This window comes from Trachypithecus francoisi, unplaced genomic scaffold, assembly GCF_009764315.1.
Source record: "Trachypithecus francoisi isolate TF-2019V2 unplaced genomic scaffold, Tfra_2.0 Lachesis_group4, whole genome shotgun sequence".
NCBI lineage: Eukaryota > Metazoa > Chordata > Mammalia > Primates > Cercopithecidae > Trachypithecus > Trachypithecus francoisi.
In genome coordinates this window covers 114,671,051-114,697,241 of record NW_022681469.1, presented here as the reverse complement: position 1 = coordinate 114,697,241, position 26,191 = coordinate 114,671,051, and the positions used below count along the sequence as shown (strand labels likewise).

Sequence of the window (26,191 nt, the reverse complement as noted above, 5' to 3'; positions counted from 1 at the left end):
ATCAGAATTCTCTGGACTTTTATCCTACTTATGGGGATTGTCAATCACCTTCCCATGTCTGTCCTGTGTTGGTTTGACACTTGTCACTTCTTAGGTACCTCTCTGTAGGGCTCCTTTATTCCAGGGATTCCAGAGTTACAGTACATGCCTTCATCCAAGAGTGTTTATGTGTCTCCTGCTTCACTAGGCTGTCCCCAAGGAAGATGTGGCTCTCAGCACATGTCTGGCACAACACTGCATATGCTATTCATGCACTTGGCCTTGAATCTGACATGGAATTTGCATGATGTTCACCCACTCATCCCAGGTGCCGTGCAGCCCTGGAGGCTTAGGGGCCACAGGAATGGGAAAAGGTGCCTTTCTGGGGTGAGTATCAGTTTCTGCAGGAGGGCTGAGTGTGAGAAAGAATAAAGAGAGAAGGAAGTGCACAAGCACAGCTTAATCATCGTCTGTTTCTACTGAGTTATAAGAACTCTGAGATTTTGTTTATTTGTCATGTAATCCACCATTCCTCAGGCCAGGCAGACACAGAACTTGGGTCTGAGTGATGATGATGAGCTGATATGATTTTCACACCCTCATCACTGAGATCTCTCCCATCAGGAATGGGTCAGGGAGCTCACAGGTGGCAGCAACTGCTATTACAGGCCTCATCTCTACCAGCTCCTGGGACCTGCTCTCCTCCCTTTAGAAAATCCTCCACTTGTCAAAAAGGAAGCCATTTGCTTTGAATTGCAATTCCACCCCCAAGAGGCTGGGACCATTTATTGGAGTCCTTGACGCTGTGTGACCTGCAGTGACCGCTGCCCCATCGTTGCTGGCTGAGGTGATTGGGGTCCACTTGGCCATCTGGGCAGCTGTTCTCTTCTCTCCTTTCTCTCTTACCATTTCCAGACATGCAGTATTTCCAGAGAGAAAAGGCCAGTCTTTGGGAAAGAACCTGTCTAACTTACTGTCTACGGCAGGACTTTTGAAAGGTTCACAGGAAGCAGCACAAATTGATACTATTCCACGAAGCCATCAGCTCCATCTCATCCATGCCCTATGTCTTTTTTAGGGGTCCTCTTGCCAACAGAATCACAGTGGACCTGCCTGAAAGTGCAGAGACAGCAGCTGAGGTACAGTCAAGAGCTCTGGCTGTATTAATGACCTAAGAAGATGGAGTAGTCACTGGAAGTCAGAGGGGATGACACGCAGGGGCCCAGCAAGCTCAGCTAAGTCAACTCCATCAGCCTTTCTGGTCACTGTGTGTACAGCACCCTGATAGGGACCAGAGCCGTGACAGTGAATAAGACCAGACTATGCCCTTGAGGAACTCACCTCTGCTAAGGGAAACAGGTGTGGAAACACACAATGGTGGTAAAGAGGAAACAGGACCATAGGACTGCATGAAGGGGATGGAAAGTGCCCAGGGGAGGAAACAGTAAACATGTGTGAGGAGGTTGGTGAGGAAAGAGTCTAAGAGAAGGCTTTGTCTGGCTGGGTTTGGAAGGATGTGTAGGAATCTTCTAGGGGGCACAGGCACACACCAGGCATAGGTAAAAATCTGTAGGCATGACTTGTTGGGATGGATTTCAAGTATTCTGGAATGAAGATAGCCATGGAGACAAGCGCAGGAGAGAGGAGATTTAATAAATTTTATGCCAATGGCTCCACTTGAGTTTCTAATAAGAACCCAGGACCCTTGAACTCCCCAGTAACATTGATTGAGTTGTTTATGATTCCTCATATAATATGAACTCAAAGGAGGTCAGTGAGGGGTGTGTGTGTGTAATTCTTTGCCAACTGCCAAGGTGGAGAAGCCTCTTCCAACTGCAGGCGGAGCACAGGTGACCCTGATACTGGCTGCAGCTCCAGCCCTGCCTCCTTCTCCAGCATATAAACAATCCAGCAGCCTCAGTGAATCACTGCTGTGCAGTGCAGAAAAGCTCCACGCACACAGCCCAGCAAACAGCAGCACATAGCTGAAAGAAGGACTCAGAGGAGAGAGATAAGGAAGGAAAGTAGTGATGGATCTCATCCCAGACTTGGCCGTGGAAACCTGGCTTCTCCTGGCTGTCAGCCTGATACTCCTCTATCTGTGAGTAACTGTCCAGACTCCTCTTCTCTGTTTCCTTGGACTTGGGGTGCTAATCAGGCCTCTCTTTCCCTTCTCTGTTTTGAAGATGAAAAAGGGTGTTCAGGTCGGGCACGGTGGCTCACACTTGTCATCCCAGCCCTTTGGGAGGCCGAGGCAGGTGGACTGCCTGAGGTCAGGAGTTCAAGACCAGTCTGGCTAACATAGTGAAACCCCATCTCTACTAAAATTACAAAAATTACCTGGGCTTGGTGGTGGATATCTGTGGTCCCAGCTACTTGGGAGGCTGAGGCAGGAGAATCGCTTGAACCTGGGAGGCGGAGGTTGCAGTGAACTGAGATCATGCCACTGCACTCCAGCCAGGGTAACAGAGTGAGACTCCATCTCAAAAACGAAAAAAAAGATTTTCAAGAAGTAGCTTAAGTTTTGGATGCTACAAACACAGAGAGGTTATGATGGATCTCTTGCAGATCTATAAAGGAATAAAGAAGCATCTCCCCCATCCACCTCTAGTGAAAAGAAGAGTTTAGGGACAGTATGGATTGAGAATAATCTAATTGACAATGGTTTGAACCCAGCTTACTAAACCAGAATTTGGATTTTACATTTTTCCCTTTAAGTTGCAGGAGAAGAAGAAGAATCTTCTCACCGGTGGGATCCTGACATGTTAGGGCAGGTGGAGGGAAGAGCCACTCCCACTGTGTGTGTAGTGGAGGCTTCCCGCCTGTCACATTTTACTTCTAACTCAATTTCGCTGTTATTAAGAGTAGGGAATCATGGTGACATGAAAACAGAAAATACAAACCTCATTTTAATTCTTTCACCGAAAGGTTAGCAATTCGGTGAGTTGTAACATGGTTTCCTCCTGCTGGCATTTTAACATGAATCGATATGACTTAAATTCATCCTTTTTAAAGCCAGACTTTTTTGGAGATACACTATTTCCAGCATGTTCCTCCTGGGTGATAAAAGAGAGCTATTAGTTCAGTATTTGTGACAATAAATGTGTGTAAAATAACCTCACCTTTCCAGAATAATGTCAGGAATATGACTCTAAGACACAAATGTATATCTCTACGACAAGATTGCATATGTCTTTTTAAAAATCCCTTCCTATGGGGAGGGGGGAGGAGGGAGGGATTGCATTGGGGAGTTATACATGATATAAACGTCATGCACATGTACCCTAGAACTTAAAGTATAATAAAAATAATAATAATAATAAAAAATAATAAAAAAAATAAAAATAAAAATCCCTTCCTGACAGTTTATTTTAATACCCCCACTTCAAATAAGCCTGCTTAGCAGGTTATCTTAAACTCTCAAGACAAGGAAGTAAGCAAGACTGTGAACCAGTGAGGACAGTAAAAGCATCCAGGTAGGATCAAGATGAAGTGAGAAAATATTCCTCATCCCTCAGGGTAGAACTCTAAAGAGATATTCATGGTTCCTGCCCCCAAGTGGAGGTCACTCAAAGGGCAAACATTTTGGCATCTCATCTGCTTAAATCCTGGACACAGGGGCATGATTGGTGTCACTCTGTGTGTTGTTGGCCATGCTGTGGGGCTGTCACTTCAGATTCTGGCAGTCAGGCAGACAATACCTGAGTCTTAGATGATGCCGGTACAACCCAGTTATTCAGAAGCTATAGGGTAGACCATGCCGTTCTTAGGCCTATACAATTACATGCAATAGCTGACTGGCTTTTCTGTTAGCCTCTTCATTGTAACCAAAAGCAGGATTACTCTATCAAACCAGAGGGAAGCTGTAAAGAAACCAAACAGTTCGCCCAGGCCAGCCTCTGCCTTGACATGGTACCATGTGAGTCTAGACACTCGCCTAGATATGTCCTTGGGGACCAATGCTGCCGACATATTAACTCAATAGTTTGTCCTGGCCTGAGAGATCATGTAACATGTAGAAAATTTAGAAGCAGAGATTAGTGTCATTGATTTGCCATGGCTGTGACAACAAAGGAAGGAACTGGAGTAGGAAAACCCAAGGCCACCCTGGTTTTGGTAGATGGTGCACACACTTCCACTAACTGTTCTGAGGCAAGGATCCAAATGCACTATTGGGCCTGGCTATGCTGCCTGTGCTGGGTCCTCCAAGCACGAGCCTCCAGGCCATTTCTCAGTCGTATTTTACCACATATTATCAGAGTCACTGGATTTGTACAGAATGTTTAGAACCTATACTGCCTTATGGGAAACCCTTTAAAGAAGAGAAAACAAGGTCTTAATTCAACTGTCTGGAATATTTTATGGTTATTTATGTGGAATACTGCATCTTTTCTTATCAACAAGAAGGTACGTGGACATTAGAAGGTGCCTGTCTTTCAGCTGAAAGCACATACATCCATTTATATACACCATACTTTTCAGCCACATTTTCCTAATTTGCCTCTCTGGGGTCAAGCTTGTGGGACTAGGAGATTCATGGTTGAATTGATGGCTGGCGACCTCTTCCATCAGCCTTTCTTTTTCCTCCAGTCTTCCACCCCTCAGTAACATCAGACTGGGAAGGTCTTCAGACATCCAGAACCCCCAGTTGGGGGAGTCCATACATGACCCATCAAAGATGAGTTGCAAGCAGGCCTGCCATAGGGAGCAGCAGCCTTAATGGGTTTTCCTATAGAGATAGTTCATGTGCAGAGGCAATAAACTGACCACTTTGTAATTGATCACCTTGAAAAAAATGAGCATGTCTGGGTGTATTAGTCTTCCATTGCTATAAAGAAATTTCTCAGAGTGGATAATTTATAAAGCAAAGAGATTTAATTGGCTCATGGTTCTGCAGGCTGTACAGGAAGCATAGTGACTTCTGCCTCTAGGGAGGCCTCAGGAAATTTACAATCATGGCAAAAGGTGAAAGAGAAGCAGGCAGATCTTACATGACTGGAACAGAAGCAAGAGAGGGTGGGGAGGAGGTGCCACACACATTTAAACCACCAGATCTCATAAAAACTCATGGTCGGCCGGGCGCGGTGGCTCAAGCCTGTAATCCTAGCACTTTGGGAGGCCGAGACGGTGGATCACAAGGTCAGGAGATCGAGACCATCCTGGCTAACACGGTGAAACCCCGTCTCTACTAAAAATTACAAAAAACTAGCCGGGCGAGGGTGGCGGGCGCCTGTAGTCCCAGCTACTCGGGAGGCTGAGGCAGGAGAATGGCGTAAACCCGGGAGGCGGAGCTTGCAGTGAGCTGAGATCCGGCCACTGCACTCCAGCCTGGGCAACAGAGCGAGACTCCGTCTCAAAAAAAAAAAACAAAAAAAAAAACAAAAAAAACTCATGGTCATGAGGACAGCACCCAAGAGGGATGGTGTGAAACCATGAGAAACTGCCTCTAAGATACAATCACCTTCTATCAGGCCCCACATCCAGCATTGGGGGTTACATTTCAACACGAGATTTGGGTAGGGGCACAGATTCAGACCATATCACTGGCACTGTGCTTATCAGGTGAATTGCACCAGTTGGAAGGCTAGATTTCACAAGAGGAGGAATGTCCTGGTTCTTAGTTGTGATTATTTTGCACACTGTCATTCAGGGAAATATGAGTCAATCATTCTCCAAATAGCTCAAATCAACCAGATCATCTGACCACAGAGACTGAGGTGTAGCTGAAAGGTGCTTGCATTTCTACGAGGCCAATAGAAGCCTGGAGCACAGTTGTCAATCTATAGAAATAAGGACTCTGTGACTCCTCCAAGACCTCTCTGTGAATGACGGTTTAAGAAAGGCCAGATCCTAAAACAGGGTCAGAGCTTAGAGCAAAGGGAGAGCATAAAAGCCTCTGAACAAATTCTAAAGACAGGGTCGCCATAGGCTCTCAGTGACCCTCTGTGACTGAGTGGATGCAGTGATGCAAAATCTCATCATCGCCGTAGAAGACAAAAAAGAAAAAAAATTGTCACCCTTTCTACCTGGGATGCGAATCCCAAAATCGGGGAAGAATCCACTTACTAAAAAGACATAAGGGAAGGAAGTTCCCTGGAAGAATCCCTGCCTGAATCTCTCAGGATCATTCACATTTGAGAACATTTATCAAGTATTCGTTCCAGGAATGGGACCATGAAGACTTCTGCTGCTTTGAGCTAATCATTGTAACTTTTTGGTGTCTCATGGTGGAGGTGCCAAAGGACCTGATGAACAAATATAATAATTGCTGTCAGAGTTACTGTTATTATTTGTTGCCTTAATGTTACCTCCCCTTGAGCATTCCAGTTCCTCAGTCAGTGACTCACCAGTCCCTATATCTATAAAGTCACAATCCCTGTGACCTGATTTCTGTTTCACTTTGTAGATATGGAACCCATTCACATGGACTTTTTAAGAAGCTTGGAATTCCAGGGCCCACACCTCTGCCTTTTTTGGGAAATGTTTTGTCTTTCCGTAAGGTGAGTGTTTTTGAGCTTCTTCTTTTGCTTCTTATGATTGCAAAGAGCAACTTAGTTCCATCAGTAAAAATGCTTCTCCTCAGGAGGAAGGTCTGAGGTTTTATACTTTCAGAAACAGTGTGTAGGCATCACCCAGAGCATGGCAAAGTTTACCCTGGGGCTCTCTTGCTAACTCTCAGGAACCTCAAGTTTGCTGCAGTTGAACAGCCCAAATCTCAGGTAGATCAGCAACTTGATGCGCAGACATTGTGAGCACCATAAAGAGCATTTCCTTTTTGCTCGATGCAGGTTCCCAGAAAGGTACAGTCATACTTAGTATTAAAAGTAGGAACAAGAGCCCCTGATTGTGGCTTGTTTTCTGTGGACATGAGAGACAAACTTTCCTCTCTGTAGCAGTAGCTTATGAGTAGCCTTTTTTCCCTTTCTCCTGCAAAGCTTTGAAACTCAGTTTATTAGGGAGATCAAGTATTTACCATTGGGTCATTTGCACCTGCTTGAAGCCTCTCCAAAAAATGCTAAATTTCCTGAGGGTATTTCCATGGCTCTACCATGGCTCCTACTCCCCATGACATCTTTTGCCACTTTGAGAGACAGAACAAAGGTGTTCTGCTTTACTTCTTTTCCTTTGAAGGTTGCATGTTGTGGGTGAGTCTGAGCAGGGAGTGGACGTAACTGAGATGAGAGAGTGGTTGTCTATTAACCTCAGATATTTAAGCACAATATGAATTTGTGGGTTTATTTTTTACACAAAGTCAGAATCACACGCAAAATCACTAGAAAGGGGATGATTTGACAAAATTATTAAATATTTAATTTCACTAAATAGAATGTCATATGTGCCACACGGACTGTGAACTTTGGCAGAGTCTCTGTGTCTAACCTTATCTGATGCTCTGTTCAGGGCCTGGTCCCTGAATGGAAAATTTTGAGCTCATCTCCACAGGGCCAGCAACAGCAGTCAGTTCTCTGGCTTAGACAATCTTTCCTGCATACCTGAGGCTTGTTTCTCAGATTCTAGTTCTCCCAAGGGAGGACTCTGTTGTCTAATTACTGCCCAGGAATTTCACATTTTTTCCCTCTGCAAAAGCAATAATTTCCCTACTTTCACACACATCGTGTGAGGAGGCCAGCAAACAGGCTTTGTGTGAGCAATAAAGGTTTTTAATTACTTGGGTGCAGATCGACTGAGTCTGAAAAAGGAGTCAGTGATGGGAGATAGGAGTGGGGCAGTTTTATAGGACTGGGGTAAGCAGTAGAAAGTTACAGTTAAAGGTGGTTATCCATTGTCAGCAGGGGAGGGGGCCACAAGGCGCATGGTGGGGAGATCATAAGACTCATTGTCCAGAAGAAGAATGTCATGAGGTCGATCCATCGATCAGTTGGGGCAGGGCAGGAACAAGTCATAATGGAATGTTGTCAGGTTGGTCAATCAGTTAAGACAGGAGCTGGCTGTTTTACTTCTTTTGTAGTTTTTGGTTGCCTCAGGCCATCTGTATATATACATGCAGGCTTGGGCTCAGAGGCCTGAAACCCATCATTTGCCCTATGTCAACTCTTTAGTAGATGTACCCCCAAGACACACATTCCTTAGACCTTCTTTTCCATAGTTAAAACTTCACCCCTGAAATGTAGAAAGAGGAAGATTTACTTTTAAGTTTCAGTGCAAACTCCAAGCAAGTGTCATAATTTGCTGTATCCAATGTGTAGAGGTGACATTTTCTCAGAACTTCCATGTTAAGCTGGAAAACTGGAAAGTGAGTCCACTTTGTCATTCTGTCACTCACTCATTTTTCACTCAACAAACATGCCTCACACTTATCTAAATCCGCTAGACTAAAAGGTCCCTGGTGTCTGTAACTTTCTAATTCTGCTAGAATTCCAGAGTGAGCTCATGAAATAAATGAAAAGGATGAAGAACAAAGAGATAAAAGAGTGCACATTCCCGGCCGGGCGCGGTGGCTCAAGCCTGTAATCCCAGCACTTTGGGAGGCCGAGACGGGCGGATCACGAGGTCAGGAGATCGAGACCATCCTGGCTAACACGGTGAAACCCCGTCTCTACTAAAAATACAAAAACTAGCCGGGCGAGGTGGCGGGCGCCTGTAGTCCCAGCTACTCGGGAGGCTGAGGCAGGAGAATGGCGTAAACCCGGGAGGCGGAGCTTGCAGTGAGTTGAGATCTGGCCACTGCACTCCAGTCCGGGCGACAGAGCGAGACTCCGCCTCAAAAAAAAAAAAAAAAAAAAAAAAAAAAAAAAAGAGTGCACATTCCCTTCTGATGCTCACTCACTTTCCCTCAGCCTTAGTTTCTCCATATGCCCCTGGAGGTGATCATTCAGGGATTTATGAGATTTTAGAGACAACACATGAAAAAGCAAAAAGACATCTGAAAGACAAGGAGTTATTTAGTATTTATACACAAGGATCAGTCATTCAGTATCCACAACACTTAAAGAAAATTCAAGAGCGATTTTATATTTCCCATTTCAAACACCTCCTCTGTTTTCTCTCCTTTCCCTTATGACATCTCTAAATAAGCTTCCTCTAACTGCCAGCAAGACTAATTTCATAGGATTTGACTGTTTTCAGTCCCAATTAGAGGCAGGGTTAAGCACATTTAAAATAATAATCAAATATTATTTTGTTTCTCCTCCCAGGGCTTTTGGACGTTTGACACGGAATGTTATAAAAAGTATAGAAAAGTCTGGGGGTAAGTATTCTGGAAGCTTCCATTGGATAGACTTGTTTCTATGATGAGTTTACCCCACCGCACAGAGGACAGTCTCAGCCCAGAGCTTCTTGGGATGAAGCTCTTGCCAACCTAACTACAAACAGAGAGGCTCTCTGAAAGAAGAAGATATGTATTTGGGGGTAGAGTACTAGAATGGGAATCTGTGTGCCATTATAAGCTATGTGCAAATTCAGGGAGGGAAAGGAAGACAAAGATGTTCCAAGGAAAATATGAGGAGGACTTCACATGGGTTTTGAAACAGTCTTCCTTCACTACAAAGATCAGTAACAAGGGTGATGCCACACCAAGGTTGGACAGGCAGTTGCTGGGCAGGTGTCCTTGCAGAAGTATTTTTGTGTAAGTTTGGGATGGGCTTTCTGCAAGCTCGTCGTTTCACAAAGTCTTTTGTGATAATTTTGTTATCAGGCATACAAGCCTGAGAATCCTCTCTTCATAGCCTTCTTTGATTTATTTGTCAGGGTTTTTAATCGCACACATAGGCACATGGACACACTGACACACACACACACACACACACACGTGCCATAATTTTGGTTCTCACAACGTTCACACTCACTATTTTACTTTTTGAGGCTTGTCCTACCAAGGATCCCCTGTGTCACCAGGTGTTGAGGTCTTTGGTCTAAACTAGGCTGGGAGCATTGTGGTTACCACTTTTCCCCAGACTTTGGTGGCCCAGGGACTCCCAGCATCACGTTCTGTCCAGTGTCTGCCTATTCCCCTCTTCTTTTTTTCTTTTCTTGGTGCCCTTTTATCGCATGCATTGTCTCAGACCCTTCTAATATGTGCTCATAAATGCAGGGCATCAACTCCTTCCTACATCGATTCACTTTCAATTAAAAGCCAAAACTCTTTCTTTATACTTTGGATTTAACATGCTTTCGGAAGAAAGGTTGAGAGACATAGAGAAACAGATTGGGAAACCATTGATGCTCTGCTGTTTGTTTCTTTTTAACTTTCTGTGTAATTGTGGAATTTTTCATTCTGTTTTATTGTTAACTTTAAGCCAAGACTTTTTAATAGAAGGATATATAAGTATATATTTGTCTATACCTTTCTGCTGAATTTGAAGAAATGCTGAATATTCTTAAACCATTGTGTTCCCTTGTGGGCTGACGGACTGTGATTTTATAAGGTGGCCTCAGCACTGCAGCCGCTGTCAGAGGGGCTAGATGTTTGGCAAGAGCAGTGGAAGAGGTGCAGTGGTGTGTTGGTTAACTAGAAGCAAGAGGCAGAAGGTTTTGCCTCTTTGTACTTCATTTTCTCTAATCAAGTCCTCAGAAACCACAGTGCTGCCTGAAGGGTGCTGTGGACCTGGCATGGCCCACACAAGGAACACAACTGAGTAGAAAGAACACACAGCACTGGATGTCCACGGGCCCCACAGCAACTGCCCTGGAAACACTTAGTCCTTGTGAGCATTTGATAATTTACTTGCCTTCATTTTTGCATGGACCTAATATTCTTTTTAAAAGTGAAATATTTTAAACATAAGAAACATTGTGGAGAATGGCATGGAAAATACCCACATATGCACCACCCAGCTTAACAAATGCTCTCCTGTCATTTCTAACCATGATCTCTTTGAAGAGCTCTTTTGTCTTTCAATGTCTCTTCCTTGTTTGGCCCACATTACCCTTCATCGTATGAAGACTTGGGTGGCTCCTGTGTCAGAATCTTGCTGTGTGCTATACCTAATGAACTAGAACCTAAGATTACAGTGTATTGTACATCTAGGGTATTATGCAATGTCAGGATTAAAGTCTGGCTTCCTGGGTTGGGCTCCAGCTGTAGAATAAGGCTGTTGATGTTTAATCAACTCTGTTTCTTCCACACAGTTTTTATGACTGTCTACAGCCTGTGCTGGCTATCACAGATCCCAACATGATCAAAACAGTGCTAGTAAAAGAATGTTATTCTGTCTTCACAAACCGGAGGGTAAGCATCCAGTTTTTGAAATTAAAATACTCATTGATTGATTAAATTTTATTTTAAAATTCTTATATATTCATAGACATTTGCCTAAAAAATGTGCAGGAAGATTTCAGGTACACTTCATTCTACCCACCCCCCCAGTGTTGACATCTTGCAATCTTGCATAACTATAAATACAGCATATTCATGTTACGATAGTACAGGACATTGACATTGATACAGTTCACAGAGCTTATTCAGATTTCACCAGTTTTATGTGCCCTTATTTCTGTGTGTAGTTTTTTGTTTTTGTTTGTTGTTTTTTTCTTCGTTTGTTTTTTGAGAGGGAGTCTCGCTCTGTCACCCAGACTGGAGTGCAGTGGCGCCGTCTTGGCTCACTGCAACCTCTGCCTCCTGGGTTTATGCCATTTTCCTGCCTCAGCCCCACCATGTCCCGCTAATTTTTGTATTTTTAGTAGAGAGGAGGTTTCACTGTATTGGCCAGGCTGGTCTTGAGTGTGTGGGTAGTTCTATGCAAATTTATCACATTTGTAGATTTGTGCAATGACCAGTATTATCAAGATGCAGACCCATTCCATCTCCATATGGCTCCCTGCTGCTATCCTACAGTCACAAGTCTTCTTCTCTGAGAGGGTCTTTATCAGTGAAAATGTCTTTCTATTTTGAGGAGGCCAATGTATTAATTTTTTTTTATGGATTGTGCTTTTGGTGTCAAGTCTGAAAGTTCTTTGCCTAGCCCTCCTTCCTATATTGCCAATTTTTCTAAAAGTCATAAAGTTTCATGCTTTACTAAATGTAACTCTATTACCTATTCTGTGTTATTTTTTGCATAAGGTATGAGATTTAGATCAAGGTTCATTTTTTGTGGCTTATGGCTGTCCAGTTGCTCCAATGTCATTTTTGGAACGTTTGGCATATTGTGAAAAATTAATTGGGCATATTTCTTTGTATCTCTCATTTGCTATTCTGTCCCATTGATCACTGTGTTTATTCTTCCACCAATAACAAACTGGTGACTCTAGTAGCTGTACAGTAACTCTTAACATCATGTAGAGTGATTCTTCCCACTTTTATTGACTTATTTTTTCAGATTTGCTTTAGTTCTTCCTGGTCCTCTGCTTTTCCATAAAAATTCAGAATGAGTTTCTCAGTGTCTACAAATAAGCATGCTATTATTTTGAGAAGAATTGAATTAAATGGACAGATCAATGTAGGGAAAGTCTTATCTTTACTATGTTTGGTCTTTCTTTTTTTTCTCTCTCTTTTTTATTTATTTATTATTATTATACTTTAAGTTCTAGGGTACATGTGCATAACGTGCAGGTTTGTTACATATGCATACTGGTGCCATGTTGGTGTGCTGCACGCATCAACTCGTCAGCACCCATCAACTCGTCATTTACATCAGGTATAACTCCCAATAAAATCCCTCCCCACTCCCCACTCCCGACGATAGGCCATGGTGTGTGATGTTCCCCTTCCCGAGTCCAAGTGATCTCATTGTTCAGTTCCCACCTAAGAATGAGAACATGCGGTGTTTGGTTTTCTGTTCTTGCGATAGTTTGCTGAGAATGATGGCTTCCAGCTGCATCCATGTCCCTACAAAGGACACAAACTCATCCTTTTTTATGGCTGCATAGTATTCCATGGTGTATATGTGCCACATTTTCTTAATCTAGTCTGTCACTGATGGACATTTGGGTTGATTCCAAGTCTTTGCTATTGTGAGTAGTGCCACAATAAACATAAGTGTGCATGTGTCTTTATAGCAGCATGATTTATAATCCTTTGGGTATATACTCAGTAATGGGATGGCTGGGTCATATGGTACTTCTAGTTCTAGATCCTTGAGGAATTGCCGTACTGTTTTCCATAATGGTTGAACTAGTTTACAGTCCCACCAACAGTGTAAAAGTGTTCCTATTTCTCCACATCCTCTCCAGCACCTGTTGTTTCCTGACTTTTTAATGATTGCCATTCTAACTGGTGTGAGATGGTATCGCATAGTGGTTTTGATTTACATTTCTCTGATGTCCAGTGATGATGAGCATTTTTTCATGTGTCCGTTGGCTGTATGGATGTCTTCTTTTGAGAAATGTCTGTTCATATCCTTTGCCCACTTTTTGATGGGGTTGTTTTTTCTTGTAAATTTGTTTGAGATCTTTGTAGGTTCTGGATATTAGCCCTTTGTCAGATGAGTAGATTGCAAAAATTTTTTCCCATTCTGTAGGTTGCCTGTTCAATCTGATGGTAGTTTCTTTTGCTGTGCAGAAGCTCTTTAGTTTAATTAGATCCCATTTGTCAATTTTGGCTTTTGTTGCCATTGCTTTTGGTGTTTTAGACATGAAGTCCTTGCCCATGCCTATGTCCTGAATGGTATTACCTAGGTTTTCTTCTAGGGTTTTTATGGTATTAGGTCTAACATTTAAGTCTCTAATCCATCTTGAATTAATTTTCTTACAAGGAGTAAGGAAAGGATCCAGTTTCAGCTTTCTACTTATGCCTAGCCAATTTTCCCAGCACCATTTATTAAATAGGGAATCCTTTCCCCATTTCTTGTTTTTCTCAGGTTTGTCAAAGATCTAATGGCTGTAGATGTGTGGTATTATTTCTGAGGACTCTGTTCTGTTCCATTGGTCTATATCTCTGTTTTGGTACCAGTACCATGCTGTTTTGGTTACTGTAGCCTTCTAGTATAGTTTGAAGTCAGGTAGCGTGATGCCTCCAGCTTTATTCTTTTTGCTTAGGATTGTCTTGGGAATGTGGGCTCTTTTTTGGTTTCATATGAACTTTAAGGCAGTTTTTTCCAATTCTGTGAAGAAAGTCATTGGTAGCTTGATGGGGATGGCATTGAATCTATAAATTACCTTGGGCAGTATGGCCATTTTCACAATATTGATTCTTCCTATCCACGAGCATGGTATGTTCTACCATTTGTTTGTGTCCTCTTTGATTTCACTGAGCAGTGGTTTGTAGTTCTCCTTGAAGAGGTCCTTTACATCCCTTGTAAGCTGGATTCCTAGGTATTTTATTCTCTTTGAAGCAATTGTGAATGGAAGTTCATTCATGATTTGGCTCTCTGTTTGTCTGTTACTGGTGTGTAAGAATGCTTGTGATTTTTGCACATTAATTTTGTATCCTGAGACTTTGCTGAAGTTGCTTATCAGCTTAAGGAGATTTTGAGCTGAGACGATGGGGTTTTCTAAATATACAATCATGTCATCTGCAAACAGGGACAATTTGACTTCTTCTTTTCCTAACTGAATACCCTTTATTTCTTTGTCTTGCCTGATTGCCCTAGCCAGAACTTCCAACACTATGTGGAATAGGAGTAGTGAGAGAGGGCATCCCTGTCTTGTGCCAGTTTTCAAAGGGAATTTTTCCAGTTTTTGCCCATTCAGTATGATATTGGCTCTGGGTTTGTCATAAATAGCTCTTATTATTTTGAGATATGTTCCATCAATACCGAATTTATTTAGCGTTTTTAGCATGAAGGGCTGTTGAATTTTGTCAAAGGCCTTTTCTGCATCTATTGAGATAATCATGTGGTTTTTGTCTTTGGTTCTGTTTATATGCTGGATTACGTTTATTGATTTGCATATGTTGAGCCCGCCTTGCATCCCAGGGATGAACCCCACTTGATCATGGCTTTTTGATGTGCTGCTGGATCCGGTTTCCCAGTATTTTATTGAGGATTTTTGCATCGATGTTCATCAGGGATATTGGTCTAAAATTCTCTTTTTTTGTTGTGTCTCTGCCAGGCTTTGGTATCAAGATGACGTTGGCCTCATAATATGAGTTAGGGAGGATTCCCTCTTTTTCTATTGATTGGAATAGCTTCAGAAGGAATGGTACCAGCTCCTCCTTGTACCTCTGGTAGAATTCAGCTGTCAATCCGTCTGGTCCTGGACTGTTTTTGGTTGGTAGGCTCTTAATTGTTGCCTCAATTTCAGAGCCTGCTATTGGTCTATTCAGGGATTCAGCTTCTTCCTGGTTTAGTCTTGGGAGAGTGTAAGTGTCCAGGAAATTATCCATTTCTTCTAGATTTTCTAGTTGATTTGCATAGAGGTGTTTATAGTATTCTCTGATGGTAGTTAGTATTTCTGTGGGGTCAGTGGTGATATCTCCTTTATCATTTTTTATTGCGTCTATTTGATTCTTCTCTCTTTTCTTCTTTATTAGTCTTGCTAGCGGTCTATCAATTTTGTTGATCTTTTCAAAAAACCAACTCCTGGATTCATTGATTTTTTGGAGGGTTTTTTGTGTCTCTATCTCCTTCAGTTCTGCTCTGATCTTAGTTATTTCTTGCCTTCTGCTAGCTTTTGAATGTGTTTGCTCTTGCTTCTCTAGTTCTTTTAATTGTGATGTTAGAGTGTCCATTTTAGATCTTTCCAGCTTTCTCTTGTGGGCATTTAGTGCTATAAATTTCCCTCTACACACTGCTTTAAATGTGTCCCAGAGATTCTGGTATGTTATATCTTTGTTCTCATTGGTTTCAAAGAACATCTTTATTTATGCCTTCATTTCGTTATGTACCCAGTAGTCATTCAGGAGCAGGTTATTCAGTTTCCATGTAGTTGAGTGGTTTTGATTGAGCTTCTTAGTCCTGAGTTCCAGTTTGATTGCATTATGGTCTGAGAGACAGTTTGTTATAATTTTTGTTCTTGTACATTTGCTGAGGAGTGCTTTACTTCCAATTATGTGGTCAATTTTGGAATAAGTGTGATGTGGTGCTGAGAAGAATGTATTGCTGATTTGGGGTGGAGAGTTCTGTAGATGTCTATTAGGTCTGCTTGCTCCAGAGATGAGTTCAATTCCTGGATATCCTTGTTAACTTTCTGTCTCGTTGATCTGTCTAATGTTGACAGTGGGGTGTTGAAGTTTCCCATTATTATTGTATGGGAGTCTAAGTCTCTTTGTAAGTCTCTAAGGACTTGCTTTATGAATCTGGGTGCTCCTGTATTGGGTGCATATATATTTAGGACAGTTAGCTCTTCCTGTTGAATTGATCCCTTTACCATTATGTAATGGCCTTCTTTGTCTCTTTTGATCTTTGATGGTTTAAAGTCTGTTTTATCAGAGACTAGGATTGCAACCCCTGCCTTTTTTTGTTCTCCATTTGCTTGGTAGATCTTCCTCCATCCCTTTATTTTGAGCCTATGTATGTCTCTGCATGTGAGATGGGTCTCCTGAATACAGCAAACTGATGGGTCTTGACTCTATCCAGTTTGCCAGTCTGTGTCTTTTAATTGGAGCATTTAATCCATTTACATTTAAGGTTAATATTGTTATGTGTGAACTTGATCCTGCCATTATGATATTAACTGGTTATTTTGCTCGTTAGTTGATGCAGTTTCTTCCTAGTCTCGATGTCCTTTACATTTTGGCATGTTTTTGCAATGGCTGGTACCGGTTGTTCCTTTCCATGTTTAGTGCTTCCTTCAGGGTCTCTTGTAAGGCAGGCCTGGTGGTGACAAAATCTCTAAGCATTTGCTTATGTGTAAAGGATTTTATTTCTCCTTCACTTATGAAACTTAGTTTGGCTGGATATGAAATTCTGGGTTTAAAATTCTTTTCTTTAAGAATGTTGAATATTGGCCCCCACTCTCTTCTGACTTGTACAGTTTCTGCCGAGAGATCTGCTGTTAGTCTGATGGGCTTCCCTTTGTGGGTAACCCGACCTTTCTCTCTGGCTGCCCTTAAGATTTTTTCCTTCATTTCAACTTTGGTGAATCTGGCAATTATGTGTCTTAGAGTTGCTCTTCTCGACGAGTTTCTTTGTGGCGTTCTCTGTATTTCCCGAATTTGAATGTTGGCCTGCCCTACTAGGTTGGGGAAGTTCTCCTGGATGATATCCTGAAGAGTGTTTTCCAGCTCGGTTCCATTTTCTCCCTCACTTTCAGGTTCCCCAATCAGACGTAGATTTGGTCTTTTTACATAATCCCATACTTCTTGCAGGCTTTGTTCTTTTCTTTTTCTTCTTTTTTCTTTAGATTTCTCTTCTCACTTCATTTCATTCATTTGATCCTCAATCGCTGATACTCTTTCTTCCAGTTGATCGAGTCTGTTACTGAAGCTTGTGCATTTGTCACGTATTTCTTGTGTCATGGTTTTCATCTCTGTCAGTTCGTTTATGGCCTTCTCTGCATTAATTATTCTGGTTATCAATTCTTCCACTCTTTTTTCAAGATTTTTAGTTTCTTTGCGCTGGGTACGTAATTCCTCCTTTAGCTCTGAGACGTTTGATGGACTGAAGCCTTCTTCCCTCACCTTGTCAAAGCCATTCCCCGTCCAGCTTTGATCCGTTGCTGGCGATGAGCTGCGTTCCTTTGGAGGGGGAGATGTGCTCTTATTTTTTGAATTTCCAGCTTTTCTGCCCTGCTTTTTCCCATCTTTGTGGTTTTATCTGCCTTTGGTCTTTGATGATGGTGACGTACTGATGGGGTTTTGGTGTGGGTGTCCTTCCTGTTTGTTAGTTTTCCTTCTAACAGTCAGGACCCTCAGCTGTAGGTCTGTTGGAGATAGCTTGAGGTCCACTCCAGACCCTGTTTGCCTGGATATCAGCAGCAGAGGCTGCAGAAGATAGAATATTGCTGAACAGCGAGTGTACCTGTCTGATTCTTGCTTTGGAAGCTTCCTCTCAGGGGTGTACTCCACCATGTGAGGTGTGGGGTGTCAGTCTGCCCCTAGTGGAGGATGTCTCCCAGTTAGGCTACTCAGGGGTCAGTGACCCACTTGAGCAGGCAGTCTGTCCGTTCTCAGATCTCAATCTCCGTATTGGGAGATCTACTGCTCTCTTCAAAGCTGTCAGACAGAGTCATTTGTGTCTGCAGAGGTTTCTGGTGCTTTGTTGTTGTTGTTGTTGTTGTTGTTTAGTTGTGCCCTGTCCCCAGAGGTGGAGCCTACAGAGACAGGCACGCCCCCTTGAACTGCTGTGAGCTCCTCCCAGTTCAAGCTTCCCAGCAGCTTTGTTTACCTACTTAAGCCTCAGCAGTGGTGGGTGCCCCTCCCTCAGCCTTGCTGCTGCCTTGCCCTTAGATTGCAGACTGCTGTGCTAGCAATGAGCGAGGCTCCGTGAGCATGGGACTCTCCGGGCCAGGTGTGGGATATAATCTCCTGGTGTGCCCATTTGCTAAGACCCTTGGTACAGCACAGTATTGGGGAGTTACCTGATTTTCCAGGTGTCGTGTGTCTCAGTTCCCCTGGCTAGGAAAAGGGATTCCTTTCCCCCTTGCGCTTCCCAGGTGAGGCAATGCCTCGCCCTGCTTCACCTCTGGCTGGTCGGGCTGCAGCAGCTGACCAGCACTGATTGTCTGGCACTCCCTAGTGAGATGAACCCAGTACCTCAGTTGAAAATGCAGAAATCACCTGTCTTCTATGTCACTCACGCTTTGAGCTGGAGACTGGAACTGTTCCTGTTCTGCCTTCTTGCTCCACCCCCCTCTGTTTGGTCTTTCAATTCATGAACTTAGTATGTCTCTCCATTTCCTTAGATTTTCTCCGATTGCTTTTTAACAATTTGTAGTTTTCAGCATAGAGATCCTGTACATGTTTTGTTGGATTTACAGCTAAAGAATTTCATTTTTGTTGGAGTGACTGTAAATGATATTATATTTTTCTTGTGTTTTCAGATATTGATTGTTGGTACATAGAAACATGCTTGGATTTTGTTTGTTGATCTTGTATCACAGAACATTGCAGAACTCACTTAGTATTTCTAGAAGTCTTTTTGTATATTCCTTGAGATTTTATACATTGATAATTATGTCACTTGAAAATAGAGACAATTCTTTCATTTCCTTGCCAATCTGTATGCCTTTTAATTCTTTTTCCTTGTCTATTGCACTAGGACTTCCCAGTATAATGTCAAGTAAATGGGGTGAACTTTTTAATTGTTCCTAATATTAGGAGGGAGGCATTCAGTCTTTCATCAATAAGCATGATTTAGATGAAGTGTTTTTTTTTTTTTTTTTTTGGTAGATTCTCTTTATCAAATTGAGGAACTTTCTCTCCCTAGTTTGTTGAATTTTTAACATAAAAGAGTGCTGTAAGTACTCATTATAAAACAAAATATGGTTATGGAAGATGAAAGAAAGTTTCAAGCATGTTGGCTTGATAGGACAGTTCCAAGTTGGCAAAAATAATTATCTTTTCCTTTTTTTTCTATCCGTGGGATAAAAAATTAAGAGAAAAGAATGTTCATAGAATTGCATTATTTCTTCAAAATACATTCCTAGTTTTAAAACTATTGCCTACCAATTTTTTAAAACCACCACATCGAGGCATCTCTTTTTCATGTTGCCCACGGTTTAGGTGAACCTAAGGACAGAGCTTGTCTGAGGCAACATACAGTACACCAAAGCCACCTGCCTCTCTGTCACCACTCTCTCTCTCTCTCTACACTGCACAAGTGCTAGGTGTTGATCCTGTCTATTCCACTGGAAGAACAGGTTCCCTACCATGTGGAGAATTTGCATGTAAAAGGAGACTGGGAAATATAGGCTGGAGACCACATCAGGTGGCTGGGTCTCCTGAACACTGCCCCCACACACAAATACATCCCAGGACACTGGGCATCTGGGATAAATCTCTATTGAGCATCTAGCATAGGGCCTGTCTGTCACCTAGTAGACAGTCACTAAATATTTGTTAGATATGTGATGCCTGTTTAACACATTTTCTATAACCATGGAGATCTCCACAACTGACATAGGACAAAATGTTTCTGCTTTGAACTCTAGCCTGTAGGTCCAGTGGGATTTATGAAAAGTGCCCTCTCTAGAGCTGAGGATGAAGAATGGAAGAGAATACGATCATTGCTCTCTCCAACCTTCACCAGTGGAAAACTCAAGGAGGTATGAAAATAGCATGATTTTTAATTAGAAACTTAAAGAATGAATCAGGTGGGGACAGGTAAAAAGTAAGACCACAGTCCCTTTCCAAGGGGTAGTTTGCTGAATTTGAGCTTCCTAAAAATGGTCTTTTATCTTTATGTACAGAAAAGACATCACAAAATTCATTATAAAATGTCACTTACTGCTCCGTGCTGGGGAAAGCCATGCTCTTCTGGGACCTGAGTCTGCACATTTTACTATGGGTGGTGTTGTGTTTTGTGCTTAGATGGTCCCTATCATTGCCCAGTATGGAGATGTGTTGGTGAAAAATCTGAGGCGGGAAGCAGAGACAGGCAAGCCTGTCACCTTGAAAGAGTAAGTAGCACAGCCATGGCATTCTGAGCTGTCATGAGCCCTGCCAGCTGCCTGCCATGAAGCTGATATTCCCACTGTTGGGTTATTCCAGTGACTAGATAAAAGGATGGCTGTAGTATTGCAACTTCAATGGGTCTCCCAAGATGGGGCCACTCCCAAGAGGAGGTGGGGTAGCTGGAGGAAAAAGGTCTTCTCCCATATGCACATGGACCAGGATTTACTTATCCATTAAATTGTCAGCCCAAATGTCCTGGAAGACTAAATGCATACTTTGCGGGGGGAAACGTGTGACTGTACCAAAGTTTTAAGCATGTATGGAATGGTGGAAGGGGAAGGCACTTGATATCTATTGGTTGGCAGTGAGTACGATGGGAAAGTTATAATGGAGAACTTTGAATAATTTTGACCCTTTCATGATTTTTCTGAGGATATCAGTAGAATACTAAATATTAAACTTTCCCACCACTGCTTTTTCCTCTAGTCTTAAAGAGAAGGGGTGGGGGTTTAATGCTAAAGGTAGGGTAAGCCTATTATTTGCTGTCTACACTGGTATGTGCTTCAATTATGCAGGAACAACAGGTGTAATCTGTGTCTGTCCTGGGCAGACCAGGGATATGTGGTCACTCAGCTATAGGAATTTCCAAATCAACTTTTAGTGAATTTTTTTTTAAACCAGGACATTGTTGGTCATTATATTTTACTAAAATGATTCTGCCGTCAGGGAAATCTCAGCTCACAAGAGCTGGGGATAGTGAAACTTTCCAAAGCTTGAGCAGGGAGTGTAGAGAATAAGGATGATATTTCTAGGAGCTCAGAACAGGGTGTTGCTGTTTTGTGAAGTGCTGAAGAGGAATCAGCTCTGGGCATAGAGTCTGAGTCAGGCAATGTCACCTGTCTTGAGCCCCTAAGAAGAATGAATTTTTCTCCTCCTGTTCTGCTGAAGCACAGTGTTTACCCACCTTATATCATCCACACTCAACACATGCTACTCTAGTTCTCTGATAGTGGGTCCCTGTCTTCCTATGATGGGCTCCTTGATCTCAGAGGTACTCAGTTGAGTGTCTCCATCACCCCCAGCATAGGGCCAGCTGCGTCACTGGCACCCGATAACCACCTTCTGAGGGAGTGTGATGAGAGATGATCCAGTAGATAGTTCTGAAAGTCTGTGGCTCTTTGTCTGTCTTGACCGGACATGAGGGTTTCCTGTTGCACATATAGTGGAAGGATGGTAAAGAGGTGCTGATTTTAATTTTCCACGTCTCTCTCCGTTCAGCGTCTTTGGGGCCTATAGCATGGATGTGATCACTAGCACATCATTTGGAGTGAATGTTGACTCTCTCAACAATCCACAAGACCCCTTTGTGGAAAACACCAAGAAGCTTTTAAGATTTAATTCATTAGATCCATTCATTCTCTCAATAAGTACGTGGACTACTATTTCCTTTTCTCTCTCTCGCTCTTAAAAATAACTGCTTTATTGATATGTAAATCAGCATGTAATTCATCCACTTAAAATGTACAGCTTAATGGTTTGTAGTACATTTGAAGATATGTATGACCATCACCATTGTAAATTTTAAAATATTTTTGTCAATCTAGAGACCTCATACATTTTTAGCTATCAACCCCCTGCCACAAATCCTATTGTCATATGCAACCACAAATCAACTTTCTGTCTCTATAACTTTGCCTATTCAGGACACTTCATAGAAATGACATTAATTTGTCAGGGTTTTTTTTTGTTGTTCTCTAGTTCACGAATTTGCGCTTTAGTCTGTATTATTTTCTTTCTTTTGCTGGCTTCAGGCTTAGTTTGCCCTTCTTCATTTACTGTGTTGTGGCATGAATGTAGATTATTGATTTGTGATTTTCTGTTCTTGTAAATTTAGACATCACAACTATAAATTTCCCTCTGAGCACTTCTTTGCCAAATACCATCAGATTCTGTCTGGTCTATCACATCTTAATTTTTGTTCAGCTCTAAACACTTTCTATTTGCCCTTTTAATTTCTACTTTGACTCACTGGTTACTTAAAAGTTTATTATTTTACTTCCAAATATATGTGAGTTTCCCAGTTTTCCTTACCTTATTGATTTTAGCTTTATTCCGTGATAGGTGACTGAGATACACTGTGTTATTTCTATCTTGATTACCTGCTATTTCTTGAACATGATTAATTTAAGCAGCAGATTATGATTTGGGTTATCCTAAGAGACTCTCATCCAATAGATAAAGGCAAAGAGATTAGGGCACTGAATTTTGTTTTTTTTTTCATTATTTGAATGATGCAGAAGGTCTGCTGATCTCACTGATGTAGTGGTGGTCCCTATGCATAGACCTGCCCTTGCTCAGCCACTGGCCTGGGAGAGGGGCAAAAGTCAGAGAAGGAATGGCTTCCAGTTGAGAACCTTGATGTATTTTACTTTTCTGATTGGCAGAGAAAATAAGAATTGCTCCAGGTAAGTTTTGCACGTTCACAATGGTTTCATTTTCTGTTGTGTGTTTTTTTTTCCCTACAGAAATCTTTCCATTCCTTACCCCAATTTTTGAAGCATTAAATATCACTGTGTTTTCAAGAAAAGTTACAAGTTTTCTAAGAAAATCTGTAAAGAGGATAAAAGAAGATCGCCTCAAAGAGACACAAAAGGTAAAACATGGTGGTAGTTATAGGAGGATGTTTAGTTTTTCATAATTTTTTGTTTAATATACATATGATTGGTGCACTTCCCTGTCTGTCTTTAGAGAAAAATTTTAACATAAAGAGTACTCATGCTTAGAGCAAGATAATTCATTTGGTTGCAGAAAGTGGAGTTTGGGGAAGGAGATATGAGAACGAGTCAGAGATAGCACTTAAAATTTAATATCAGGCACCACAATTAGTATGCCATGGCATAAATATTATTCACATAAAACTTTATCACATCACTTCCCTTCAATAAATTGTCAAAGGATAAACATTACTGTTTAGATATTTTTTTTCTGGTATTATGCTTTCTCTAGATCATAGATTGGTAAAGAATCATTTCAAGTACAAGCCTGTTATTTCAAACCTTCTCCAATGAAAGGCCCTATCAGGCCACCTGCTGAAGTGTAGTGTGTGTTACATTTGAGCCCTCTCACAGCCTCAAGTGAACAGGGATCTTCTCTGGGAATCGAGGCTGCAAGGCTGGCTAACTCAGCTTTGCCTTCATGAGCCCTAGAGGCCAGCCAAAGGATGTCTGCAGGTCAGGGAGGCAGGAATGGGTAACCCAGGTGTCGCTGAAGATTGTATAGATTTTGGGAATGTTGGAGTATTTGAAGATGCTCCCACCAAAGCTGCTGATAAGTTCTGGAAATGTCAGGAGAATAATCTTTGTGGATATTGGTGAAGAAGACAGAAAAATAAAACATCCAGGACTTCTTCACGGGTATGCAGTTAGGACCACGGAAAAGACCAAAATGCAATTGAACATTTTATCCAGATTTATTTCAGGAAAACATCCTGCTTTCCAAGGATTTAGATGGATATTTTTTTCACTGGTGACTCAGGCAACACCCATCAGATTTCTGGTCTTCAAGGGGCCATATTCTCAGAAGGGAGGTTGACGACTGCACTTTCAATTAACTTCTGACTTCATGAGTCACTTTCTGTCAATAAAATTTCTCTGTTTGCTTCTAGCGCCGAGTGGATTTCCTTCAGCTGATGATTGACTCTCAGAATTCGAAAGACACTGAGTCCCACAAAGGTATCCAAAGAGTGCTTCTGGGGGCTACTGGTGGGGCACTCAGAGGGAGGTCCTTGTTCTGAAAATGTACAGGAAGTATTCCAGGAAGATGAGAATTTCTTCCACATAGCAGAATGACACAGTTTTGGATGTTATAAATGGTAGCTGGAGGCACTTTCTAGAGGCATACAGGCATAGATAGCCATGTTCTAAACTTAAAGGGCAACCCTAAGGAAACCTGGCATGCCAGAAAGAGTCAGTGGTCTGTGGATCACCTACATGAGATCAAGTAGCAGTTCTCAGCATCCTCCAGATCCTCAGAATTAAAATGTCTGCCTGGAAATTTATTAGGTTTCTGCAAAAGTAATTGCAAATTTTTGTGATTACTTTTAATGGCAAAAACCGCAATTACTTTTGCAGCAACCTAATGCATCTAACATACAATCAGGAGGCATGCTGTCCTAATAAGGGTGATTTTAACTGGCATTTTTTGGTGAAAGTGTGTTCACCAGGTTAATCTACTACAAAGTTATTTTTTCCTTTGGAATGGATAAGTAACTTGTGTGGAAAACCTCTGAGACCGTGTAAATATCCTCTTTGTCTTCAATCTTTCACCTACTAGTTTTAAAACCCATGTTGGATTTTCACTGAAGTCATTATTACTATGACAGTGGCAAAATGATGACCATGTTCAATTTCAAGCCACCAAGATTTGGCAATGATGTCACAAAATTCCTGAATATTTCATCATTGGTTCTAGAGAGCAGGAGTAGGCTGACTTCAGTATACCACTTTAAATATGTTCATGTCTACATCTACTTCTGTCTGTCTGTCTATCTATCTACCTATCTATCTATATCTATCTATCTATTATCTATCCATCTATCATCTACTTATCTGCTTATTGATTATCTATCACCTATCTATCTATTCATCTATCTATCCCAATACAACTTGCTGTGATAAAGGAAATAGCCTATTGTGTTAGTGTTTCATCTAGAAATCACTAGACACATATAGCTATTGAGTAGTACACATGTGGCTAGTGTCACTGATGAAAAATTTTAAATTGTATTTAAGTTTAATTGAATAAAATTTGATTTTAAATAGCCACATGTCGATAGTGGCTACCATATTGGACAGCAGAGTTCTAAACTTTGAGATTATAGTTCAATTTTGCATCAGTATCATCAGTTTCATGGTAACTGAATACAATTATTAGATAGTTGAATTTACCCACAACTGCATCACAGAAATCTTGACTGGTAAATCACAGCTCTGTCAACATTTCTCACACTCTTTCCATATTGGTTTTAGTTGTGAATTACATTGTTGGAACAGGCACCATATTAATTTCTGTGTTCCAGGTTTCTAAATGTCCTAATCCAGTCCTGATCAAACAGACCAGTGATGGACCATCCTGAGCTTCTCTCAGGAGAAAACCAAGATGGGGGCAAACTTCTAATCATAGGAGCTTATGCTATTTTAATGCCATTCATCAGACTACAGTCAATCACCACTCAACTAGCTTTTTGTCCATCTCTCATCTTTTTTTTTTTTTTTTTTTTTTTCCTGAGATGGAGTCTCACTCTGTCGCCCAGGTTGGAGTGCTGTGGCAGGATCTCGGCTCACTGCAAGCTCCGCCTCCAGGGTTCATGCCATTCTCCTGCCTCAGCCTCCTCAGTAGCTGGGACTACAGGCCCCCGCCACCACGCCTGGATAATTTTTTGTATTTTTTAGTAGAGACGGAGTTTCACCATGTTAGCCAGGATGGTCTCGGTCTCCTGACCTCGTGATCGGCCCACTTCGGCCTCCCAAAGTGCTGGGATTATAGATGTGAGCCACCGTGCCCGGCTCCATCTCTCATTCTTGTATATCCTGAGATAGTCAATTCTGAGAACTGTAGCCTAGATCTATCACCAGATGCCTCTCAAAGATATAATCCATGCTTCTCAAGCTGGGCTATGCACACAAATCACCGCATCTTGTGAAAGTTCAGATTTTGAATCAGTAGTTCAAGGGTGGGGTTTGAGATTTTGCATTTCTAATGAGCTCCCAGATGCTTCTGACCCATGGACCACACTTTGGGTACCAAGAGGTGGTCTGTAGTTCA

General features: G+C 41.9%; 2 protein-coding genes across 2 annotated transcripts in view; one reads left to right on the top strand and one right to left on the bottom strand.

Moving 5' to 3' along the window:
- The first annotated feature begins 1,795 nt into the window (after nt 1–1,795).
- LOC117072036 (cytochrome P450 3A7) overlaps nt 1,796–26,191 on the top strand; it is a 30,152-nt gene continuing 5,756 nt past the window's right edge. Inside the window, exons 1-9 of the mRNA XM_033191871.1 lie at nt 1,796–2,080; nt 6,386–6,479; nt 9,135–9,187; nt 11,068–11,167; nt 19,906–20,019; nt 20,285–20,373; nt 21,647–21,795; nt 22,894–23,021; nt 24,033–24,099. Coding sequence (XP_033047762.1) covers nt 2,010–2,080; nt 6,386–6,479; nt 9,135–9,187; nt 11,068–11,167; nt 19,906–20,019; nt 20,285–20,373; nt 21,647–21,795; nt 22,894–23,021; nt 24,033–24,099 — 865 coding nt within the window. The 5' untranslated portion in view covers nt 1,796–2,009. The remainder of the gene's footprint in view (nt 2,081–6,385; nt 6,480–9,134; nt 9,188–11,067; nt 11,168–19,905; nt 20,020–20,284; nt 20,374–21,646; nt 21,796–22,893; nt 23,022–24,032; nt 24,100–26,191) is intronic.
- The window catches only part of ZSCAN25 (zinc finger and SCAN domain containing 25), a 122,375-nt gene continuing 103,868 nt past the window's right edge, over nt 7,685–26,191 (bottom strand). Inside the window, exon 7 of the mRNA XM_033191866.1 lies at nt 7,685–8,100. Within this exon, the coding sequence (XP_033047757.1) occupies nt 8,087–8,100 (14 nt within the window). The 3' untranslated portion in view covers nt 7,685–8,086. The remainder of the gene's footprint in view (nt 8,101–26,191) is intronic.